The 12,682-nt window shown below is 38.8% G+C and overlaps 1 protein-coding gene across 3 annotated transcripts in view; it reads right to left on the reverse strand.

Annotated features, from left to right (window-relative positions):
* APBA1 (amyloid beta precursor protein binding family A member 1) overlaps positions 1-12,682 on the reverse strand; it is an 81,842-nt gene that overhangs the window by 26,049 nt on the left and 43,111 nt on the right. For all 3 annotated transcript variants that reach the window (XM_087926720.1, XM_087926721.1, XM_087926719.1), the window contains one exon: positions 6,851-8,054. In XM_087926720.1, the coding sequence (XP_087782846.1) occupies positions 6,851-8,002 (1,152 nt within the window). In that variant the 5' untranslated portion in view covers positions 8,003-8,054. The remainder of the gene's footprint in view (positions 1-6,850; positions 8,055-12,682) is intronic.

Here is a 12,682-nt window from a genome sequence, read left to right on the forward strand (position 1 = left end):
TATACCAAGACTATAGTTGCCTGAACATAATTCTGTTGTTGATACTAAGCTGTCAAGTTCAGATCCACATACGAAATATAGGCAATTTGCTCTGAATCGTTAGCACTGACACATCATACCAATAAGCAGTGCCTTTATCGAAAACTGTGGTTCTCTTGCAAGACCTGGTGCTATGATTGACATATTTTCACTCAACAAAAAATTCCAGCACAAATATTAACTTACTTACTACTTCCAATATGCATTTCCTGTTTTATGAGTTATCATATGCAAATTATCATATCCTACATTAGGCAGAACAAAGTATATAATCTATATCCTTTATTTATTTATGACAAATTAACAAACTCATTTTTATTGTAATGCAATCTTACTAACAATTTGTAATTATGCTAATAAAACCATTTCAATGAATATTACCTATACTTACTAATGTGGGGCTAAACCTTAATTAAATCAATAGGATTTAATCCTGAGTAAACATGCATAGGGCAGCAGCATCGATCACTATTTATTCTATTTCTATAATTTACCTACCATGTTCCTAAGGTACTCAGTGTCGTACATCCAGAAATTCTCCATTTTGATGTTGCTGTTCAACAAGAAAATAATCCACTAGCAGATGGCAGCAAATTGCTTTTTCCAGTGGTATTATACGCTCAAGACTTGAAAATGAAGCCAGTAATAGGAGATGTTGCTGTGCTACCTATGTAGATTAACCTTCTCTGTTATTTAATAGCTGTAAGAAGGTCATTCTACTTTAGCAAATAGCTCCTGCTCCATAAAAGGCTGTCATCTGTCTATTCTTTTTATTTTATTGCTTTTCAGGAGCCTATATCTATCAGAATTTAATCCTACTAGTGGCTTCCAAATAATAGCAATACAGTAGCAAATACTATTATCAACATGTGAAATAGAAAAGAAGCATTTAGATTATTCAGTTTATTTTAAACTGATTCATTATGAGTCATTGTCAAAGCAACCAGAAAAATATTCTCGATGGTTCTTTTAAGAACCAAAGATAAATTTGAAAACTTTTCTACTGAATATGTTTTAAAACAATGTGAGCAATGCAGAGTTAAATACATATTGGCATAAATGAAATTGTTGTTTTAAATACTCATTTCAAAATACATGATTTCAATTTCAAATATTCCATATTCATTTCAAACATACATGATTTAAACATTAGTCCTTTGTATGCATGCAAAAGAAACAAATCAAACAGCATGGCTGATCTAATTGTTTATAATAAAAAACTGAAAGAATGAGAGCTTCTGAATGAAGTGAGACATAATTTTATTGATACTGAATATCAAGAATCAGTCTTAGACCAAGAATGAAAAGAAAGAAGTGGGAAAAAAATGATATGAAAATAGAATAAATGTAGGAATAGAAACTATATTGCTAAGTATTCCCCACTTAACAATGGTAATTGGAATAAGAATTTCAACATCACGCGACTGTGTTGTTTAGCAATGGCAGACCTCACTACTGTTGAAAAATTGGTCATTAAGACATTGTCACATGACCACAACTTCCAAGTTCCTGCTGGCTTCTCCATTGACTTTGCTTGTGGGAAGCCAGCAGAGAACGTCACAACTGTAACTGTGTCACCATAAGAGATTGCGAAGTGGAAATCCAGACTGATTGCCAAGTACCCAGATCGCAATCAAATGACTGTGGGTGTGCTGTCATGGACAGAACTCTGAGAACTGGTTGTAAATACCACTTGTGCCTTCACAAGTTCAAATAGTCACTAAATGAGTGCACTCATTGTAATGTTATTTTCCAAAATCCAAAAAGTGAGGAATGTGTGTGTGTGAGAGAATGTCTGATTTGAACATATTAATACAAATATCTGCAAATAAATTTTGAATACAGGATAACATATGTGCTCTGCAAAGAATTTATCCGAACTTTGTAGAAAAGTATAATTATGTAATAAAGACTGTAACATATTCTTCACTAGCCCCCAAACAATAGACAACTTCTAGCATCTAAAGGTTGAAGCATGATGCATACAGGCACATACACCAAGGCTCATGACATGTAACAAAATTCTCTTGAAAAATGGAATTTTGTCTGTTTAAAAACCTAAATTTAAAAAAAAAAGCCAAAGTGATGTAACACAATTGTATTATTGTCTCCTTGTGGCTGCTATAATTTTCAAACTAAAATGTTGGTTTATTTCTTTTTTTGTATTATTTATTTGTAATAGAAGCTGAACTAAGTTTGCAAAATAAAAGGAACTGAACTAAGAGGCGGGGACAGTTAATAAATTAACAAAGGTCTGACTATTACAACATTTAAAGCGTGCTATTTTGGGATGCGGGTGTTCATTGTACAATTTAGGCATTAGCACTAAATAAAATGCCCTTCCATCAGTATTCTGAAGTGCAACTCCAAAACTTTTTTTTTTAAGCAAATGCTGAGCACTTCCTCACATCCATATTGCTGGTCACAATCCTTTAGCCCCTTCCAGCACCTGAAACCTACTCAATTATTCAGTGCAACCTTATCTATTCCCTTTATTAATAATAGATTGTCCCTGCTGTAGGGAAAAAAACCCAGAAGCTTTACAAAATAACTTTAGCATCAGATTCAGAACTAAGTTAAAAATAGAATGAGCATTACCTCACAAAGAGGTGAAGACACAAGTTATCTTAAAAAAATGTTAAAACTCCAGTTCATCAAACCCTATTACCCACGTGTATAATTTTCAGAACAACACAGAAACAAATCTGTGCTGTCTGAGGCTTGCAAACCAAGCAAAGGCAGTCACCGACTGTTCTTCAACATGGCTGAGAGGTATTCACTGTCTGAGGTTATTGCTCTGTTGGTCCCAAGAGAGAGGACGCACAAATTCAGGAAGGAATGCCTTTATTCAATAAACATGTAACTGTATAAAATGCAATGTCTTCTGAGGAAACGACATTACAATAATATGTATTAAAACTAACGATTTCTAAACAGTGGTAACAATAATGGTTACTAAAGGAAACCTGGTTCTGATCAGAAAATTTGTGAGGGTCCAAAATGTCATTATCACAGACAATCTGTAATTTCACAAATGTTCTGGCCACTTTTTTTTTGAAGAACACAAGTCCGAAATACCCAATCTGTGCTCACTAGAGAGCCCCAGAACCCATTCCTTTGGACCTGCACAGCTCCTGATCTTCCCTTCTGACATTCAAAATTAAATTACTTTTTAACTGGGTGACCTACATGCGGTAAAGTGCTAAATCTTCATAGGCTTGAGGTCTTAAATATATCCTTAGGAAAGAAAAATACAGGATGGATTCATTTTGCCTGCATTCTCCTAGGAAGTCTGCTTTTGCTTGTGTATTGTGAGTACATTTTGCTTGTTTGTTAATTATATTTTAATATTTGGGCATACAGAATGAGTGTTTTGCCTGGGTACGTACATACATAGTAGTTTTTCTTCTATCAGATGGATATTGCATGCTTTGAGGGAACAAGCAAATATGCAATATAGCATTTGGAGCCGCAACCTCATTTTTGGTTTGATTTCTCGATGCAAGCTACTCTCTGAGCCTAATTGGTACATCTTTTAAACAGTGGTCTAAAACATAAGGTGTATCAGCATTGGTTTATATTCCAAAATATTTTATCACATCCCACAAATAATCCTAGCAGATTAATAGACAAATGAATGCATTCAACTTACATACAATGTAATGTAATGCAATACAGTAATGCCTAGAATGCCATTGGAGAAAGAAAAAAAGTAAATCTGACCAAACCTGAGTAAAAGTCTGTCTTTGGGCTTCCACTGTAGCAGTAAGAGGGCAAAACATCACTATTTCTGATCCTTATTGCATGATGCTGATAGCTGCGTTACAACCCTGTTTAGGATGACCCACTTCCTATTGGAGTTCTTGGGCCACAGGATCATCTCCAACACTGTGGTGAGGGATATTCATGGTATCTGATAGGCAAAGTCATTCAGATTAGCTTAGAATTGGATTTGACAGGCAAGTCCTAATAGGTTGCCCAAGGAAGAATCTTGGAATGTTATTTGGACTGAGTTTGATTCTTACACCCAAGAAAGTGAACAAGGTGCTCTTGTCTGTTAGTCCAGCCCCCTGTTTGTTAGATCCTGGCTTTTCTGAGTTATTAAAACAATCCAGGAGATGACCATGGGATGGCTTCATCTGGTGGTTTGGGCCCCTTTGAGACAGACGGTGGTCCCACCAGCCTTGAAGGAGGTAGCAGTAAATCCCTTCTTCAAGAAGTCATCACTGGATAATTGTTGAAGAATTATCTCTGTTGGAAAATTATCAGCCAGTTTCAAATTTTCCTTTTATGATGAAGACTATGGAAAAGGTAGTTGAATGACAGCTACAAAAGATCTTGGAGTATCTTGAACTGTTATCTGAAGTGCTTTCAATCTGGCACCAGATCAAGGTTCAGTGCAAAGTTAGCACTAGTCATGCTTGCTGATGATTCTTAGTGGAGTCTTTGGGGTGGGAGTGGTACATCCATCCTAGGGCTCCTTGATATTTGAGTAGCTTTCAATACTTCAACCACATTATCCTTCTGAACTGGCTACAGGAATTAGGAGGCAATGCACTGTGCTCCAGTGGCTCCCTTCCTTTCGCAATGGTCAGTTCCAGTCAGTATAGACATGGGGGAAGAGATTGTATCCATGGCCCTTCGTGTATGGGATGTCTCAGGGCTTGTCACTTCTCCCCTGTCCTGTTCAGTATCTTTCTGAAAGCACTTGGTGACTTCATCCACGAGTTTGAGGTACACTATCATCACTATGCTGATGGTGCCCAACTTTACATCTCCATCCTGAATGAAATAGGTGAAGCTGTCAATGCACTGATCCAGTATCTAGAGGCTGTTTGGGTCTGGATGGGGGAGAACAGAGTTTGGCTCCATCCTAACACAGCTCCAATTGTTTGGACCTCCTGTTTTGGGAATGTCACCAACTTTGGTCTTGGATGAGGCTCCACTTTCACAGCCAAGACTGATGAAGCTGCAGCTGGTTCAAAATGCAGCGATGTGAGCAGTAATGGGTGTCTCTCGGTGTGCTTATATTTCATCACTTCTATGTGAATTGTATTGGTTGCCAGTTGGCTTCTGAGTGCAATTCAAGGTCTGATTATTACATATAAATATTGGTATGAGATAGGATCTGTATATATGAGAGACTGCTTGTCTCCAATTGTTTCTGCCAATCCAGTATATTCCAGAAGAGTGTCTTCAGATCACCTCCATTAAACACTGTCATATAGAAGTGTGTGTTCTCTGTGCTTTCCCCATCCTCTGGAACAGCATCCCTCCCAGAGATTAGGGTGGCACCCACTATGGGGTTCCAGAAAGCTTTGTAAACTTGGCTTTGATTCCAGGCTAGAAGTTGATAATTTATTTGTTAAACGCCCCCGTTTTGTTGTTTTTCTTTTATATTAAATTAAGCAGGGGTGGGATTCTACCAGTTCGCACCTATTCTCTAGAACCGGTTGTTAACATTCTAAGCAGTTTGGAGAACCGGTTGTTAGAAGAAATTACTGGCCTAATCCTGTAAGGAACTCAGGAAGGAAACATTCTGGTGTTGCTTAGAGAAACTGCCTCTCCGTTAACCCTTATTACATTCTTGGCAGGACTGGACTTCCTGTCTCAGGAACTTGTCTGGAGTTTTTTCCCCCCTCCTTTGCTGGTACTTTGCTTGTGTGGAGTGACCATTCAAGTTACAATGGCACTGAAAAAAGTGACTTATGACCATTTTTCACACTTACAACTGTTGCAGCATCCCCACAGTCATGAGAGGCCAGGCGAGGAGATGCATGCCTCGATGTGAGTGATATTGAGTTGGCCACACCCAGCCAATAACATGACCATCAAGCCACACCCACCACCTAAGCCACGTCCACAGAACCAGTTAAAATTTTTGAATCCCACCCCTGAAATTAAGGGTCACTGGTGCTCTCTGAGTTTGGTTATTTTCTTGCAGATGTTTCATTACCAAACTAGGTAATATCATCACTGAAATATCTGCAAGAAAACAACTAAGCTCAGAGAGAACCAAGGATCCCACAGTTCAACCCTGAACTATAAATATTCTCTTTTATTAGTATATTACATTATTTTAGTCTGAGCTGTCTGCTTTATTCAATGTTTTTAACTGTTTTAATGTTTTTCCTTGCTTTGTACGATGTCCAGAAGCCACTAGATTCAGGCAGCCAATAAATTAAAATGAACAAAAAATTCTACCAATGTCTATTATGTTCACCTTTCTGGTATTAAATTTCCATAGAAGTAAAAAAAATTGGCACTTCGCATGCCAAAAATAAAAATACCATAATGAGGAATTAGGGATACTACATTAAAAGCAAGATAATTTTGCAAAAAAATAAGTATTTTCAAAAGAACTATGGAACAATGTTATGTGGATTATGGCAGGAAAACATCTGCTATATGGAGGATTTAAAAGGTCCCATATTTCAAAAGGGCTAACAACAGCTTAGCGTGATATTCTGTTCCTGCATGGCAACATGCTATTGATGACAAAAACAAATTCATTAGCACAAGCACTTAGAATTCTTGTCAAGAAAGTTCATGTTTTATGCAAGCCATCTTAATTTTTTTCTTCCTTTTTGTTTGATATGCAACAAAAATCAAAAGGTAGCCAAGAGGAAGTTCACATTTTAATAATTATAATTTTAAAGCACATTTAAAAAATTCTTTATTGTATGTAACATGATGTTTCCAAAGCAAATAAAAAACCCACAACCAACCTGCCAAAGATATAAAGTAGTAACTTAATGAAAATTCTGACATGTTTGCTTTCAAAGTGCAATTCAAAAGTTGGTATACTCACATCTCCCTCTAGTGGTCTTTGATCCTCGCCATCCCTGGTTGGGCTGATATCCTGTCTCATTACCCAGATGGGTTCTTTGGGTTCATCAGGCGTATATGGAGAACGAATAGTCCTTGTTTTCACTTCCTCAATAGCTTCCTTAATGTCTTTAATTGCCAGTGATATGGCATCCCTTTTTTCCTTGCTATATCTTTGCACTGATTCGCCTGCATTAACAGGGGCTCTAGAGTTGGTTGAAACCTGATTGCTGCTTTCATGGCGCATGTTAGCAGGGATGTTAGTGTCCACATTTTGTTCTGCTTCTGGCATCTCTTCAGCAGCTTTGTCCAGGCTCTGAGAACTCATGCTTTGTTTGACTTCAGCTACTATTTGGTCTATATCTTCCTCTTGATCATAACTGTCCATACGAGGATACGGGGCAAATTCTGCCTCCTTTTCAGGACTGTCGGACTCCCCATCAGAGCGCTCATCGTAGTGGTGAAGGCGTGCACCCAAAGCTTCCTTTCGATAGTTGTCAGCTTCTTCTCTCTCTTGCTCATACAGTCTAAGACCTTCCCGCACATCAAGGTCAGGCGTGTCACCTATCTCTTCATACACATGTTCCTGTAGCCCATAATCAGCGTAGGGCTCCGCATACTGCTCATCTTCCCCTCGGTGGAAGAGCCTGTGTGTGTACACATACCCAGAATACGCTGCATTCATAGCTTCCTCGTGCTCAATGGAATGGAAGTGCAAGTGGTTGGGAAGAGTTCGGCTATGGATGGTTTCGGCATGCTCTGCCTCAGCATTTTCAGTGTACTCTTCTGCTTCAGGTCGGTACTGCACCGCATAGGCACTCTCATCTTCATTCTCGAGTACTCTGTCACCTTCATAGCTGTCTTCTGCTATGGCTATGACATCTCCTTCAGCAGTGTCAGTATGATAATGGAAGCCACTTTCAGTGCTGGCTGACCTTGCTAATGTGCTTTCCTCTTCTTGCCTAGAAGGTCGTTCATGGCTGCCATTGGCACATCTTGGGTAATGAATGGCATACTGTTGCTGTTCTTCTTCTACTTCAGAATGTTCTAGGTCTGCCTCTACAGATTCATTCACTTCTCTGTTTCCTAGTCCATCACTGACCTCTCCTTCAGGTGGTCCTTCAAAATGGTTCATGGCAGGTTCTAAGGGTATTTCACTTATTCTACTGACATTTTGTGAGTTGAGGCTGTAAAGAAGTTACAAAAAGAACACTTTATTACATACAAAAAAGAGAGATATTTTAAAACCCATTTCAACAATTATAAAAAGTTTGCAATTAGTTCGCATTTCCACTTTCACAAAAAAAAGTCTCATAAATAAGAATTCCCAACAACTGGAATAGCAAAAATCAATAATTATAATAAGCAGAAATCACTAACAACAATTGAGGGAATGAATGGAATAGGAAGACTAAGTGTCCATCAGAATAGAATAGGCAGATTGATTAGACAGCATGAGAAATATCAAGAAAAGAAATTATTGGAAATGGGAAAGAAAGAAGATAGAAACTAACTGCATGGAAAAAAAGAAAGTACAAAATGTGTGCAGGTGAAATACCTGTTTGTATATGCTTGTACCTATTTAGATATACTTGCCAAAAGCCACATTTCAAAAAAGAGGCAGAGACAAGATGAAAATAAATCAATACTCATTTAATTAATAATTATTGATTAAAATAAATTACTTGTTTAATAATCTAGTCATAAAATTACTTAGCCCTGTACCAAAGTAGGTCACTTTCCCCCACAGAACATACAAGGGTGAACATATTTCCCTCCAGGAGACTAAGAAAATGAAAAAAAAAAAATCCAGAATGGAGATAAGCCATGAGAAGGGAAAGGAAAGGGGGCAGAATAAAAACGGATGGAGGTGAAGCAAGGGAAAGAGGTAACCAAACAGGAAAGGGACAGAGGCAGATCCTACTTAGTCATTAAAAAAGGTTAAAAATCAGCAGGCAAGCATCCCCTGCCAAGTGATAACAAAACTTCAAAGACACAATTTTTATCAATGCTTTTCAGTCTAACCTTTACTGCCTCCATTCCTTTATTTTTAACAGTATCGTATATTTTTGTCAGCTGAATGCAAAATAACCCCCCTCACCCAATTCACAGTAAAGGTTGGTAGAGGATACTAGGAAAAGAATTTGGTTTAAGGACTTGCAGTCAGGTATTATGAAAAGTGGCAGAAATATATATTTATATTGCAAAGCTCAATGAAATTTTGATATACAACATTATAAATAAAGACAGTTCTAGAGCCTGAACCAACATCAAACCACGCACTAAAATTATATATAAATTGTAGTCATGGTCTGTTACAATTTCAAAAAAAAAAGTTTCCAAATTACTTTGAAATTTGTCACATCAATAAATATTTAACAGATAAAACTAACGCAGGGTCACAAATCTCCTGAATTTAACAATGAGTGGCTTAAATAACATGTTACTCTTGCCGTTAAGCCCACTGACTGCGGTGCTGGGGAGACAATTTCATTACTACTCATTACCGGAATTGCTTGCACACGTTGTTTTAAGGCTTCATTGCTAATTCAAGAGATGGTAATTAGCCATAACTCTCTCTAAGCAGTAGCCAGAACAATTGAAGATAACTAAATTAAATTAAACAAAAGGACCCCATCCTCACAGCTTTCCTCTCCTCCTCCTTCTCCACACTTTCAACTTTCGCAGATTCTAGATAGATTCAACTTAGTAGATGAATTCAAAATGGAGATAAGCAAGTATGGAAGAAGGAGCATAACCTCACACCCACCATTCAGTTTCTGGGAACTTCACCCCTTTAAAGAAATGGAATGGCCCTTGGGACACACATCATACAGATCTTTTCATCAAAGCAATTCAAGTCATCTCAGAGGTAGGCTATTCATTCCAATGGAGGACAAGTTAATCAAGCAGGAGTTAGTGTTAACACTACCAGGACTGTAAAAGACAAAGATTTAGTAGAGAAAAGGAAGAGGCGGTTGAAGGTAATTCTCATCTGAATTTCTGCATCAATTCTTGTGACTACCCTGTTTCTCCAACAATACGGCCTCCCCCAATAGGAAGTCCCAGCATGTTTTATAGGTATGAAATTAAATTAAGCCCCTCCCCCAAATTAAGGCCTATATTAAAACATGTGAAATGGGGGGGGGGGAATGGTGGGGGGGCTTGCCGTTAGGAAGTACTTTTGTTGCACACCCGGATATGGTGCTGCCTGCATTGACCCCGATACGAAGTGCCCCACCAACGCTGAGGTCAACATCCAAGCTGTCGCTGCCCGCCTGCCTGAAGATACAGGGGGGGAATTAAGTCACCCCCGAAAAGACGGCCTAGCCATTTTTTCAGGGCTCAAAAAAAAATAAGACCCGGCCTTATTATATGAGAAACACGGTAGTTGAAACCATTAGCTTGATATCCTCTCAGGATATAAGAAGTTTTTCCTCAGAGAAGAGTTCCAACATTACCTTCCAGTCAAACTATATATAGAAAAGGATAAGACATTATGATTCACACTCTGACATGCTTCAATCGTTAATTGATGTATGCTAGCAGGTTTAAAGATGAAATGTTCCCTCAAATCTTTTAGTAAAACAAAGGGTAAGGGAAATCCAACAAAACAAAATGCTCTAATATGTGAAGGAGATCTCTTCTTCCTTCACCAGTAATTTTATTCTGATCCCATAAACATGCACATTCAAGGAATACTGTGTGAAAAAACAATCATGGGGACTGCCTGAATTTATGCTGTAACAAAGCAGAGGCTGGATTTTGTCAGCCATTCCTACTTGAAATACTTACTTACTTAGTTGATTCCATCAACTAAGGCTAAGCATGGCAGGGGGCAAATCAAAAAAGTAAAGGTAAAAAATTGTGTAACTAAAGCCCTGCTCCTGCTACAGATAGGCTGGGACTTTGATCACACAAATGACCATACAAGCCACCATCTTAATCACATACTGTCCTGTTGGATCTTAAAAAGTCAAGCAGCATTTGCTTTTGAAACTTTCTGATAAATTGTTTCAGGGAATGAAAGAAAATGTTTGGGAAGCAGGGTTCTAAAGTAAGCAGGTACTAAGGAGCCAGAAGCTGTCACATTTACTAGAGTTAACATCTTCAAACATTGTTACAGCAATTATTACTACTACTACTACTACTACTACTACTACTACTACTACTACTACTACTATTACTACTACCATTACTGCTCCAGAACCTCAAAACACTACACTTACATCTATCTTTATAAATATCCTTTGGGTAAATTAGAGTGGGAAATTGCCCAAAGGACATCAAATTTGCATTGTAGTTGATGACTGGCGTCAGTGGTCAAGGTTCAATTTCTTATTCAAGCAGCTGCCTACTTTATGCAGTGACCATACAATACTTTACATACAGATTGGAATGTATTTTTATTTTGTAATTTGGGAGGGGGGGAGGGAGGGAGAGGCAGAGAGAGAGGGAGAGAGAGAGAGAGAGAAGGAGAGAGAGGGAGAAGGAGAGAGAGGGATATTCTTACATTTCCTGCACAGCCTTACACAAGAAAAGCAGATAATTAGAAGATTTATGTTTATTATTTATGAAACATATTTCCATGCCACTGCAATAAAAAATGACTTGCTAGCACACACAAAAAAGATACAATATACTGCAGTTGTGTCAAACTGGCGGCCCGCGGGCCAGGTACGTCATATGCAGACCACGCCTACCCCAGCCCCACAAAGGAAAAAATGTCACAATACGTCACGTGATGGCAATGTGATTTTGTGAGTTTGACATCCATGGTATATTGTAACACAAAACACATATAAATATTAAAAATACAATAACACAATAAAAAGAGAAAGTGAATAAAAGATAGCAACAAGAAATCAAGGGAAGGCCCTCCAAAAAGTTCAATCTTTAGAATTTTGCAGGAAAACCAGGAAATACAGAACCAGTCTGATCACCATAGGGAAGCTCTTTGACAATATTGGTGCTGTAATAAAAAAGTCCACTGAAGCTCCTTCAAAGTGTGGATTTTGCAGCAGTTTTTCCCTGCTAGATCCAATTTGGCAGCTTGAAGTTGGCATGTGCTAAGCCATGAAGTTGGCATGTGCTAAGCCATTTATAAATTCAAAAAACCAGAACCAGATTAAATCCAAAAACCAACTAGCAATCAATGCAATGCAGGGGCAGCTGCATTTTGAATCAACCGAAGTTTCCAAATATTCTTTAAGGTCAAACCCAAATAGATTTCATTACAGTAGCCTAGATGGGTGATGCTAAGGGCATAAGTAACTTGCCAGCAACAGAAACATCAGCTGATGTTGGGCACAAGCCCCTTTGGCAATGGCTTCCACCTGTTCACCTAGAGCAGGATACCAAACTCATGGTTGTCACAGCGGCGTCACATGATGTATCGGGACACCGCCCGTGGACCGGGAGTTTGACAGCCATAATCTAGAGGGAGTCAGGAGGAACTCCAATTATTCATTCCTTATTTTATAGCAGGGGTGTCAAACTCAAGGCCCACGGGCCACATCTGGCCTGGAGGGGTTAGATCTGGCCCACAGAGCTGTCTTGGAAACAGCCAAGGACCAGCCCGTGATGCCTCTGCCAGCAAAAATGGAGCTCAGGGCTTCAATGGCCTCCTGCAACCCTCTGCCAGCAAAAATGGAGATTGGGAGGGCCGTGCATGACCCTCCTGAGATCCATTTTCACTGGCAGAGGGTTGCAGAAGGCCACTGCAGCCTCTTGAGCTCCATTTTCACTGGCAGAGTGCTTGGGCCACCACAGGCACCACTGACACCAGTGACGTCAAGTTGGCCACACCTACCTG

The sequence above is a fragment of the Pseudonaja textilis genome, chromosome 2 (genome assembly GCF_049901715.1).
Source record: "Pseudonaja textilis isolate UNSWEBS1 chromosome 2, rPseTex1.2, whole genome shotgun sequence".
NCBI classification, from domain to species: Eukaryota; Metazoa; Chordata; class Lepidosauria; order Squamata; family Elapidae; genus Pseudonaja; species Pseudonaja textilis.